We start from the raw sequence: 13,254 nt of genomic DNA on the forward strand, positions 1-13,254 counted from the left end.
GTCCAGAAAATTCATTCATTCAGCCGCAGCTCTTTCTGTTGAAAACAACACAAAAACTGCTTCACATGAGAAGAAAACAAATTCAAAAGTCGACCACAGAAAGCAGAGAATTCATTTTATTTTAGCGTATTGACACGAGGTGCGATTGTAGATTAGATTAGGACTTTGTTACGTAACTTCCCCGGGCTTGTATGACTCAGTCGGAGCAGCTGAGGTGCTGGACCGCGGCATCATGGGAGACCACACATACACAAACACACGGGAAGCTTTTGCTGGCCGATGCCCGCCATCAAATGACCGTGTGTGGTATTGCCGAGTGGCCTGTTGAGCGCGCACACACACACACACACTGTTTTCTTCTGTTTATTTGTTCCTAATGTTGATTATAAGTTAGCGTCGTTAATCTTCTCACCTTTCTGTGTCACTTGTGTTCCTTCACCTTGCGCAGGGAGACAATAGCGCTGTCATAAAACAATGCTCACAGGGGGGGATTTACGGCGCGGCCTATATAGTTGCACACAAGCCCATCTCCTGTGTTTCTCAGGATAACCTGTGTAACGCCCCGAGCCAGAGCATTCTTCCCTTCTTGTGTCACCGGCGTGGTAAAGGAGCCGAGAAAGCCGGTGAAATCCCATCCTACAGCTCTGGCGGTTACGTCAGCAGTTCTCATATCCCACAAAGCCGGTGAAAAGGCCTGACACACAATGTGCCACAATGTACAGACTCGCACAAACGATCCACCCGCCAGTGTTTTTACACAAAAGCCTGCTTTTTGTGTTTGTGCGCGTCTTGGGTGCTTCTGTGCTGCGTCTGCATAAATGCTCTCATTTTCTCCGCATGCAATTTATTCTCTCTCTCCGGATGACTGTGGGCTTTCCTGCTGTAAATTATAATTCGTAAGCTTATGCATGTTTACGTGCCGTTAACATGAGTGGGACCAGGCTGAGGTAAATGACTGTCTTTGCATACATTTAAGAAGACCTATAGATGTAGCTGTGGACCCCACAGTTAGCGGTGTGACTTGGTCAAGAGCCTTCACACAAAATCCTCCACTGAAAGACCCCTGAACTCACCCCGTATTGTCTTGGCCTCCTCCTCTGCCCCCTCTGCGAAAATAGAGGCAACCCAGGATTTAAAGGTCAAGGCTACACAAAAGCCGACAGTCCCAGAAGCCTGAGGTGTTTTTAATTGACATTTCTGTCATTGTCCCCCGACCATAAAGAGGGAAGAGAAAAGAGCCTATTTTCCAATACACTAAATTACTACTAAATGAGACCTGTGAAAAAAAACAGGGCTGTGGGGTGTAACCAGGTTCTCCCGGCTTGAGGGAATCCCCTTGTTAGGCGGGTTTGGGGGGTTAGCGCTGAGGGGCTGTGAAGTGCTTACTCCACCATAAAGAGGGGGGGGTGGCTCTGGTGCAAATCCCCACACAGAAGCGGCCTCTCCCCATAGAGAGAGATAAACCAGTTAGGCCTTTGTTTATGAAGTTTCACTTTATTCCCCCCTGACAACCATTTAAACAATGACTATGGGGAAATGTCCCTCCACGAATGAGCAACAATAGTCGGGATCAGCAGCTTTTCTGCGGCGCTAATACCGCGATAAAAAGAGTGAGGATGGTCCTTCCTGAAAGCATTAAAGAGTGCTGCATGAAAGACACCTGCAAACAAGAGCAGAGAGCAGCACAAACAAAAGTGTTTTGTGGAAAGGATGCCACCTTTGTCCGGCACCGCCATCACTTCCCACTTTCTCCTGCAGAAGTTCACGGTGTGTACGGATTCATATTTAGTTATTAAGTGCTTTTCTTTTACTGCAAAACTTACGCAAAGTTCAAACTGGCTGCAGGAGAAGTCATATGTGAAGTACAGTATGTGCAACACAAGTCCTGACCTAGTCTACTTTCACTGCTTTCAGTTGGACCGATGGGCCTTCTACAAAGTTATTATTTCACTCCGGCCATTATTCACCTTATTATCAAAATGAGGGAAACTATAGCAGACAAAAAGCTTTTGTGCGTATGATCTTTTGTGCTTTCAGCATTTAAGATGGCTTTTGTCTACTGTGAGATGGGTATCTGCCACAAACATCACTCAGGCATTGTGGAGGGGGGATTCGTTTTCAGTGCGCCTTTGTTCTATTCTTTGGCCCGAACCAAAGAGCCACGCCTGCTCCTCTACCTCGAATTGTGCGGCGAACATTCCCTTCTTTGTGGCGCTAGGTGCATGAGCTGGCTCATCTCCGCAGGCTTTCGTGGGAGATGGCTGTCACGGTGGCAGGGTGGCATTCGGTAACCCAACCTGGCTATGCACCAGGGTGGCCCTTGGCTACCTTGGCTAAGACTGTGGAGCATTAGGTGAATTGCGCTGAAAGGGGCAAGTCCCCGCTCTGGATGTGTTCCAACTGACCTGTCCCCTTCCCCCCTCTACCACGCTCCCAGCTCTTCTCCTGCAAACACATCGTACGCCTGCTGCTCACACTTTCTCTCTTTGCCACCCAACACATCATCCACGTCTACTCGCCGCCCCCCTTCCTCCCCATCGCACCCATCATCCACTCGCCTTTTTTTTCCCCTCTTTGGTACCTTTTTACTCTCCCAATAACTCGCTTAGTCTCCATACACATTCTCTGAAGATGCCGCTTCTGTTGTGTCACACTGAGGGAGCCACGCCCTCAGCCTGTGTGCACACTTTTATTAAATCTGTGCAGGCGCTGGGCTGCGCTGGCGGGTAATCCTACAGTAATTGTTTCCAGATTAGGGGACCCGGACCACAAAGCAGGTTTAGCCAGGCATGAAATGGCCTTCCCATGCTGCAGCGCCAGCGACCAAACCTGCCGAGGTGAGACTCACCTGGATAAAGTCCACAAACGTCCACGGGAGCAGAGAGTCCAGGTAACCGATGTCCTTCGAGAACCTGTTGAGGATTCTTCCTGGGAAACAACACAAAAGGAACAGATTAGAAGACGTTAGAGGAGATGTGTGTGAGAAAGGACGACATAATTCACATTAAGTATTAAGATGTCAAATGTTTTATAGGTGCAATCACAATTTAAAAGTGTTTGCAGATCTAAGTTAAAACTGTGCTATTAAAGAAAGAAATGTCTTTATCTATCTGCAGCCGTAATTTCTTTCCAACCTTCTTCCCTTTATTCTCACTTTACTACGAAGAAACTATTACAAAAGTCCGCTCCGATTGAGCAGAAAGAAGCTTACGTTTGAGCGTGATATCAGAGGAACAACACAGGCCCATCCAGATTCAACAATGAATCATTATTTGTCTAGCATTTCATAAAGACTACCCTGCTCTTGGCTGAATACGCGAGGGAACCCTTTGTTCGTAAACAAAAGGGCAACAGAAGCCGCGTACCTGCCTTTATGTTCTGACTGGCAGTGTCGGTGACGTTAATTGAGTTGCATCCAATCTGCTCAGGTGTTCATTATTTCGGCCGGTGCTCTGCAGGTGCTGTAGCAACCCCCCCTTTTATTGTGACTCTTTTAGTAACTTTGCTCCCCCCCCCCACACACTATTCTGATCCCACAGCACATAAGATTACACTCCAGCTGCTTTCACACACTGTTTACTGCAGGGTCAGTGATAGCAAATCCCCACACTACACTAGCTAAAGGCAGGCAAGACAGAAAAGGCATTCTCTATCTGTGTCCCTGAAGGAAGCCCTCAGACTCTCAGAGGCAGACAAAAAGTAGCAGAGGGGTGCCAGCGGTGGCACAACAAGAGCCGGGCTCAAGTTAAAAGAGTCGAACAAGCGGCGGTTCTGTTGTGGACAGTTTATAGTGGATTTTCCCAGTCCTTAAAAATACTGTTGTACCCCTTTCCCACCTACATTTTGCGCGTTGATGTGGGTTTTTCCAGACCTGGGAAGACCCACTTATAAATGCAGATTGTCTCTGTTCCCATTGCCAGTGAAGTATCCTCCTGTCGGTCTCTTTTCTGCTGCGTCACCGTCACCAACGGGGTTAGTAAACAGTGAAGATGTTACCGTGGTTAGGTCTTTATTGTATCTATCACTCATTCAGTGTGTTTATTAAAGGCGGCGCCGACAAATGTGGAACAATGTTCGAGCACTGCTTGGAATTTGTAGCTGAGACGACAAGGTGTCGTAGAAGTTACAGACGGAGCATAGCGTTGTGCCGGAAAGGGGGCGGAGACTAACGTGTCGACCCGGGTTTTGCGTTCCCATCAACGCCGATCGAAACCGAGGCGATAATTACCCGGGTCTGCTGCAGAGTCACTTGACCCGGGTTTGAATGCTGATTGTATTCCCATTAAGCAAAAAAGCCGGGTGTTAGCGGGTATAAGCTGTTTTATACTGTACTTTAGGAACCCATTGTGTCTCATGGTGACGCACCAAAAAGCAAACAATCTGTTTAAAGAGAATGCATAAAGCCAAACTCAAATATTAAAAGGTACAAGCCCTGATAAAGAAACCACTTGAACATGCAGATGAGTTTATCTAGGCACGCAGTAAAAGGGCCGTGAATCAGGTTGGGACTTGCTACGGGGCCGAGAGAGGAAACGGCTGAGCGCCGTACTGGCACAATGTGACGGCGTGGCACTGAGGAGGCGTGGCGGAGCCATGGCACCACTGACCTAAAAGTTGCCTCCCAGCTTCCCAGTCAGTCCTACGGAGGAGGGCCCTGTAATCACCTCTCTCCACGGCCGTAAGCAGCTTACAGCTTTATCCAAAATGCCGCTGCTGCCTAAAAACATGCATGCAGACGAGGCCGGGCTCCCCATAACAGCCATTGCATAAAACCCAGCCAAAGCATTATTCCCCGCAACAACCCAGCAATGCTCCAAATCAGTACTGATTCAAAGTCAAGTGGCGTAAGCATGTTGTACACTTGGAGGCAGACTAATCTTGTTCACAGTGTGAGTGCCCCTTTAGCATACAGACATCCCGAGGGGAGGGTTCATGCAAGGGGGTAGAGCTGCTACACTAGTGGAGAATATTGCTGCTTTAGTCTGGGAGCGGGGGGGAGTACTTGTCAAAGTGTGTTTGCGGAAGATCCAATAATATTTTTATGTAATTTTACTGTCTAAGCCATAGATGACCTAAATTCATGCATATCTGACAAACAATGGCAATAAGAAAAGGCTAGGTTTCTCTGGGTTACATCATCCCATGGTTAGAGGGTGTTAGAGCACAGAACATCAGTCAGCTATCAGCTGTTTGACAAGCGGCTCAGTTAACACAGAGTTTCAGAGGGGATGGAGTAAAAGACCCTTCTCCATCCCGCACAGACTATAGAGGGGATACATTACAGTGATGCAGTTACACAAAGACAGCCACTGCATGGAAATGCCTATGAGGTAAGATCGGCGTGGGACAATGGCTTCAATCACTATGGGTGGTTGTCAACAATATCACCTATTGTGTGAGGAGGGGGATAGATGTTTCAGGATATAAGCAGCATTAGTATCAAACAATTTCTCATGCTTTAAGACTCCAGGGGTGATTTGCACCACTTTTTCAGGCTCAGGAAATATCAAGCCCTCCCAACTAAGGTGGCCCCTTAGGTGGAGATATTAGGTGAGCAGGGCCCCCAATCACACTTAAAGAAACGGGAACAGTGGGGTCCGGCTAGAGAAGGGCGTGTGGCAAATCGCTGTTCCCTGTAAACATCAAGATAAGGGGACGACTCAGAGCCGCTCCATGTGTGGGCCCCAGTGCAGACGGAAGGGGCCTTTCAGTGAGGCAAGTGCGATAATGAAGGAATACCGGGGAGGGGGCTGCCAAGGCTGGAGGTGGCACAGCTCACCTGCACTTCCATGAAGGGCCCACGGGCCTTGGGGCAGCCTCCCACCGCCGGCGCCTTGCTGCCAATACTAATACATTCTAAATCCATTCTCTTCGCTCACACCGCCAGGCTCCTGCAATCTCCTCTCCTTCCCTTTCATGCAATTAAATAGTGGAAGTGCCGAGCGAGGGGGAGCCCTATCAGCCGCGCTGCACACACACACACGGCTCCATCTCCACATTCAATTTACACACCTCGATATCATCATCCTCTCTGCAGTACTTCCTCCACTTCGCTCTTAACACTCTTGCATCCCCAGACCTGAAATACAGACATTAAAAACACTGCCTCTGTAGACACAATTAGAATCTCACATCACCGACTACAGACGATCTAATGTTCCCTGCGTCAACAGCAAACTGAGTGACACCCAGCGCCGAGATGGCCCACTATGGCGAAGTGAAAAGGGGGGACGGCAGAGGCGCATGTGTGTGTGTGCGTGTTGACTGAAACTCCACTCCTCGACTGTGCTGATGAGCTGAAGCCCTGGCCTGCAGTCTCTGAGGGGATTAGCCCACTCAATGACACTAAATTACAGGGATCAACATCAGCTCAACACATCCACCGCTGTCTGTGCTGCTCTAACTGGATTACATTTGGATGAACAGCTGTAATAAGACTGTACATATTGCTAAAATCAAGCAACATGAATATATTAAGTTATGCATATAAAAGAGGACGAGAAGCAGTCTGCGGTTTTATCGTTACATCTAGATATCATCAAAAAGGATTGTAAGGAAATATAAAAGTTTTAATCACAAAAGTATTCGGCACGCCGCAGAAGATAAGACAGAAATACCACAGAGGCATTCAGCGGGCGATACAGAGGAGCTACAAAGCCTCTCCATCAATCATAATTCGCCACTGCTGTTCTCTTTTGTTACAACCCGCATTCACAGAATAACAAATAAGACCTTTGTGCAGCGGCGCTTGAAATGGTAACCTTTAACTCTGCGGCCTGTTCGGCGGCAGCGCACCTATCGCTTACACGTGTAAACTGTTGTCAAAAAATCCTTCACAACTCACAGCTACACATCACTCAGTCGCACTGTAAGACAGAGGTGGATGAAGGAGCAGCTGTTGTAGTTGCGACGGTTATTGTGCGAAGAGAAGAAAATCTTTTGACAGAAAGAAAACATTAAGGGAGGAAGAAGAGAGAGAGGGCACCGGCAGAGCTGACACCGGCTGCTACGTTTCACTCAAGTGAATGAAAAATACAGAGCAGAAGAAAACAGTGCATTTGAGTGAAATTGGAGTTATATTAAACAGATAAAAAAGGTCATGTTCACGCATAATCTACTGCCGTGTGGATAAGGACAAAAGACACTCTCTGGGACGGTCGTGTATAAATCCAGCCGCTGTTGTTTGCCAGCCTGGAGGCCGAGCTGTAATGACTGGACTGGTCATACAATGGTTACTGATAGCAGCACAACAGCAATCAGATAGCAGTGTCTGTTAAGCCTCTCCTTTGCTGCGCTATTAAACAGATTATTACATTATTCAAAGTGTTTGTCCTCTTCTCGTGCGATTACCAAAGCCAGGCACACCCAGATAAGCTGTCAGGTAGTCCGAAACGCAACACAGCGGCAGCAGAAAAAACAAAAGCCAAAGATTATAAGACCTGTGGTGTTTGCTCCAAACACAGCTCTGCAAAGGCAAGCTTTGTCGCTACACCCACTTCTAATGCCAGGAGAAACCGCGAGCTCCTGAACAACCCTCAAATCATATTTAGACTTGTGTTAACAGCTTATTATGACTCATTATACAGATACAAGTTCCCTTCTTGTAGAGAATTCCCACCCGGGCTGATTGTGTTGTACATGCGTGTCACTATGAAGAGATTAGGCTGAGTAATTATCTGCTGACAGGTGAACAATGCCCTAGAAAAATTAAAGTTATCAAAGTGGGCCACTTGACAGTTGACTTTGGATGTGAATGACAGATAGTAGTGACATTACTTTGCCTAATTAAAAAGAGGGCTTTAATTAAAAACACAAAAAAATGCAGAAGAAGAAAAATAACAAGAACATCTTGAACAAATCTTGAAATACGCGTGGGTTCTGTCGGCTTCTATCTTTAAAGATGCCGCTTAAACCAGCCCTCCACGAGTAAAGTCAAACATATTTGAAGTGTTGGCTGACTTTTAATATCGTGTCCATCTGCACACTTTATTGAGCAAACAGCTACGGCACACAGAGATAATGAATTAATCGAAGATTTCTGATACACGAACGACACGCAAACGTGTATATTTACACAGCTCGACAATCCAAACAGAACACTGTCCAAGATCCAGAGCAAACACTGTTTATCTAATAGGGTTGTTTGCTTGTCGTTCAGGCTCCATAAAAAAGATAGCAGCGTCTTTACTCATTTTAAATATGTTATTGTTTTATATAAAGTCATTTATAAGCTTTTTGACTGAAGGGGCCTTTTGGTTTCACAGGCTTTGCTCTGTTATTATTTATGATTCCAGTTTATCCCCTCTTCATTTTAAATTCACATAATGATACAGAAAACTATATTTAATCTTGTTTAATTAAAAATATATATTTAGTATTACAGTTTAAATTACATCATATGATTTATAATGATCATTTTTTTGCCTATTTAAAGAGGATTTACATTAAAATGTTCATAATTTGCGGATATGAAATCTTTGAATAAAGAAAATATTGATGAGTTTTAAATACAAATTTAAACATATTAAAATGTAAGCTCTCATCTGACAAACTCTGGAGTTGATGTGCAAGCACATGCATGTCTGTAAAGTGGATGTTTCCATGATGAAGTCAGTAACAGTCTGCTCTCTAGTGGTGACATGTTAGAATAATAGCTCCCACAGCAGCTCCCTCTGGATGTTAACTCCTCAGAATCATCCTTTTCATTCCTGCACAAGTTATTATTTATTAGTTATTTAAACGGGAACTTGAGGAGGGGATGACTTACCGATTGGGTTGACGTCAAAAAAGTGTACCGGGGTCCGGAGGATGGCGTTAAACATGCGGTTGTGTAGGGTTTGAGCTGAGCTCACCAGGATATTAAAGAAGAGCAGGGTGCGGAGGAAGCCAAACACTACTGAAGTGGCTGTTAAACCTGACAAAAGCACAGAAAAAATCCATCAGCACACTACAAAGCTATCCTTGTGCCTGTTCCAAGGTCAGCTATGCATTTAGGGCAACTATTAAGGATGCTGAATCACACAACAAAGCAGATATATTCCACTTAAGTTTTTCTTTCTATGGTGTTTTTTTTTTTGTCTTGAATGTGGATCTTTCACTGTGAATACAAAGTGTGAACGAGTGCAGAGGTTGGGAGTCACAGGGAGACAATCAGAACAATCCAGCAGCAGACAACAAGAAAGGCACTGCTATCTCTCTGTACAGCTGAGGCCCGTGTACACATACACTGGGCCTTGAAGGCCTTGGGCCACAGCCAAAGAACTGTGGATCTGTTCATTGAATGCCTGGCGTATTCAGAGACTCAACGGTACACAAAGAGCAATGTGCGCTCAGTGAGCTTCACCTGCGTAAACACCTAGGTACAGGTCAAGGTCCAGCTGTCGAGGGAAGCTGCCATTGAGGTGCTCTGTCACATTGATGTGCTTCTGTTCAGAGGCCCTGCAAGTCAGCCACAAAAGAACCAAAAGTCTACAAGGACAAATAAACACAACAAAGAAATAAAGCTGCAACCTGAGGAGGCTTTACAAAATATGTTTTTCTTATCCTGAAACACAAGGTCAGCTTCAACAAGTAAAAGACAATGCCAAAAATACAGTTTAGTTCAGTCTTCTTCTGTTAAAGCATCATTCCTGCTCGGAGAAAACACGTCCCTGCGGCTTGCAAAACCTGCTACTCTCCTCTTGTTAACCACTATTCTTTTTTTCACAGGGTTTAAAAGAAACACAATCTCACCAACAAGCGAGCCACCAGTCCTGCAGAACAAATGTGACCTAAAAAAAAGACACAGAAAATATTAACTGTTAACTTCATGTCACAAATAAACACTAAAAACAAATTATAACATTATTTATTTCTGAATAAATCTCCCATAAGATAAATCATGTGCGCAATTTTCCCAAGCATTGATAGAAGACGGATAAAACGAATTAAAGGAATGAACTCACATGTGCTAGAGCATTGAGTAAAATGAGGACCAAGAGAACCAGGAAGTTAGCGCCTGCCCTGAAATACTTCACATACATACGCAGGCCGATGTTTCCTTCTGAGCGGTGCTCTTCCTCGGCAGGTTGCACTACCTACAGACAGACACTAGTGTAAATATCAGCCAGAAACACTTCAGATAAGGCTGTAATAAGCAGCAGGGAAAAAGGGTGAGCACCTTCTGCCCTCTAGTGGCTGTCAGGCTGCACAACACTCTTTTTTTCCCCACAATAAGATGGCTCTACATGTATGCATAAAACTTGCTACAAATGCTTTTTTACCAATTATAGTCAAGTGAGATATACCTACCGCTTCAAGTGGCTCTGCTCCCTCAATCAAAGAGTGCTGAGAGGTGGAGAGGGAGGACATAGAGGACTTTGAGTAGTCAGAGAGCGAACGGGCACAGCGAGAGACAGTCCCCGGGATTGGGGTCGTGCCCTGCCTCTCCTCCTCCTTGTCCTCGTCCTCTTTAAGCAGGGAGGTGAAATCTAGTCCAGAGCCCTGCAACTCGCTGTAGGTCCCACGTGCGACCATCTGACCCTGATGATGACGGAAAGAGACGCAGTTAAATGCACAAAAACATACAAACATACACATGGAAAATTCCAGCATCTGTTGGGGACACAATAGTTACGCGGTAGAACATGAATCATACAATCTCTGCAGTTTTGTCTCTACATATAACTTTAACTTTCACATGATATTCTTATATTATATGTTTTTCAATGTTGGAAGAGGAGGCCAGACCTGTGCAAACCACTGCTGTTATAATATCTATATAGCAGTATTGTAATGTTTGAATATACGAAAATTGCAGTAAAGTCAAACTGACATATTTTTGGCTGACCGCCAGGGTCATAGAGAGAGAGAGAGTTGCGACCTCTTTTGACGCGACTCTCTGTCTATATGGCTGTGGAAACTTTGTTCGGGATACTTGTTGGCATATATTTAAACACATCACACTCAAGGTTGTGATGTTATTCTGAATACCATCACTGCTGTGATTCGGTCGTAGGCACAATCCGACCTTGAGTGTGATATTGCTTTTATACGACAGTTATATAAGCGGCAAATAGTAGAAAAAAGTACGAATCAACAACAGATTATTTTTTTCCTCCACTAGTTCCTCAACTTAACTGAAACTGGACTTTTGTTGCCAAGCAACCCAAACGTTCTCCTGCACTCTGTGTCTACAGGTCACCACAGATCAGCTGTTTTTTATCATGTACATTTGTCTGTAGGTTTTAAGTTATCATCAACCAGTGAAATAAGAGTCTGCTGTGTGATTCAGAGGTACCAGCTTGATCAATGTTAGACATACACGGTCTGCTGTAATGTTATTTAACAGTATTCAGAGGAACTGGCTGAGGTGAAGTGATACGCAGAGTGAAAAGTCCCAGTGATGTTGTTCTCTGTATCTTCACTTACGGAATGTCTCTCGTCCAATCAGATTGGTTGGAACTAACTGTTGTATAAATAAATATTATAAAACAGCCTTTTACGATGTTCTTCCTGCACCATCACTGTTCAGAAATCACTGTTCTATGAATAAGTTAAAGATCAAAGCTGTGGTAAAAGCTGCTAATCAATATTGTTATTTCATTTTATGTCAACACCGACCAAAATGAGAAGGTGTAATGACATACAATGTGAAAGACATAAGTGAAACAAAGACGTATATAAACACAAACATGCATACACACCTCCTTTAAGACAACTATTTGATCTGCAGCCTTCAGATACTGTAGCTGATGAGTAACCAGGATACGAGGCTTCTTCTTCAAAAGTCCACAGATGCACCTGGAGAAAAAAAAAAATATTTAGCAGACATTATTCACATAATATACACCACCTGATTTACTGTTGTGCACACACCGCTGGATTATTCACAGAACAACAATGGGTTTGATGTTGGTTAGACTCACTCTTCAAAGAGGTGCCTTCCCACCTCAGCGTCCACAGCACTGAGTGGGTCGTCCAGCAGGTAGATGTCTGCATCCTGATACACCGCTCTAAAAATTCACACATATGGCTGTTATCTCTGTCACGGACACCAAAGAGAAAAGCGCAGTAATGTGTAGTTATCTAGCACACCTTGCTAGGCTGACTCTTGCCTTCTGTCCTCCACTGAGGTTGGCCCCTCTGTCCCCGACCATCGCCAGGTCACCACCTGGCAACAGTTCCATGTCCTGAACACAGTTCAAACATAACCAGTCATGAACTCTACTTGAAGCCAGGTGTCCTAATAACTACAAAGCGAAAAAATAACTTGATATGAAGTTATTCTCACTCTTTTGAGGGCACAGGCTCCCAGAACTCTGTCGTACTTCTTGGGGTTGAGCTCTTTTCCGAAAAGGATGTTGCTTCGAATGGTACCAGGTAAAATCCAGGGCTGCTGGGACGTGTACGTCAGCTCACCTTTGACCTTAACCAGACCACTTTCCTGGCTCAGTTCTCCCAGGATGGCACTGAGGAGCGACGACTGACATGCACAAATTAACACAAACACAGAACAAAAATGAATATTCAAGAGTTGGATCAGAAAAAAAAAAGGCTACCAGCAGGACTTAGTATGGAACTGAAGCCAGGAGGCAGTTAGCGTAGCATTGAGACTGTCTTTCATAAAGAAATAGTTACAGCACATAACTACTAATGAACCTAAACACATGGATTTTCATTTAGGCTGTGTATGAAATACACAAACAAAACAGCATGTTAATTAGTAGCTGTTAGAGGTGATGGTGTATCTACCAACTTTAGAGAGAACCAAGCTAGCCGTTTCCATCTGCTTCCAGTCTTTATGCTAAGCTAAGCTAATTATGTGTAAGGAACAAATAAGCATGTTTATAATAATAATAATAATAATTGATGTTATGTTATTTAACCAAAAATGTATAAAAGATCTATTCTGCTGTCTAAATTCAAGCTAACTAGCTGGCAGCTTATTTCTATTCACAGATTCTACATAGAAATGTTTGTGGTACGCTTGTAGTAATATTGACCAATCACGTATCAGCAGGCTGCCTCCCGGCTCCCATCAGCGGTCATGTGATGATGATTTAGCTTCTTGTGCATGCTAACAGCTAACAATCTGTTTTAGATCAAAAATGAACTTGACATAAATTCCCTGACGCTGTGTCAGGAAAGCCGCTCAGCAATCAGATTTCCCGACTTCATTGAATGCATCACATCGATCCGACTTCCGTTCAACAAACGAGCATTTTAAAAGTAGTTTTCTCCTCTTGAGGACGGACCTGACAAAGGTTTTACTTT

At 44.6% G+C, this 13,254-nt stretch overlaps 1 protein-coding gene across 1 annotated transcript in view; it reads right to left on the reverse strand.

Annotated features, from left to right (window-relative positions):
- The window catches only part of LOC138592213 (ATP-binding cassette sub-family C member 4-like), a 39,864-nt gene that overhangs the window by 19,953 nt on the left and 6,657 nt on the right, over positions 1-13,254 (reverse strand). Inside the window, exons 11-20 of the mRNA XM_069662915.1 lie at positions 12,272-12,463; positions 12,076-12,170; positions 11,907-11,993; positions 11,685-11,781; positions 10,291-10,521; positions 9,945-10,076; positions 9,733-9,770; positions 9,344-9,438; positions 8,768-8,914; positions 2,849-2,928 (exon numbers count right to left, since the gene is read on the reverse strand). Coding sequence (XP_069519016.1) covers positions 2,849-2,928; positions 8,768-8,914; positions 9,344-9,438; positions 9,733-9,770; positions 9,945-10,076; positions 10,291-10,521; positions 11,685-11,781; positions 11,907-11,993; positions 12,076-12,170; positions 12,272-12,463 — 1,194 coding nt within the window. The remainder of the gene's footprint in view (positions 1-2,848; positions 2,929-8,767; positions 8,915-9,343; positions 9,439-9,732; positions 9,771-9,944; positions 10,077-10,290; positions 10,522-11,684; positions 11,782-11,906; positions 11,994-12,075; positions 12,171-12,271; positions 12,464-13,254) is intronic.

The sequence above is a fragment of the Semicossyphus pulcher genome, unplaced genomic scaffold, assembly GCF_022749685.1.
Source record: "Semicossyphus pulcher isolate SPU_LCO1_2020_fin unplaced genomic scaffold, fSemPul1.0.p SCAF_15, whole genome shotgun sequence".
In the NCBI taxonomy this organism is placed as follows: Eukaryota; Metazoa; Chordata; class Actinopteri; order Labriformes; family Labridae; genus Semicossyphus; species Semicossyphus pulcher.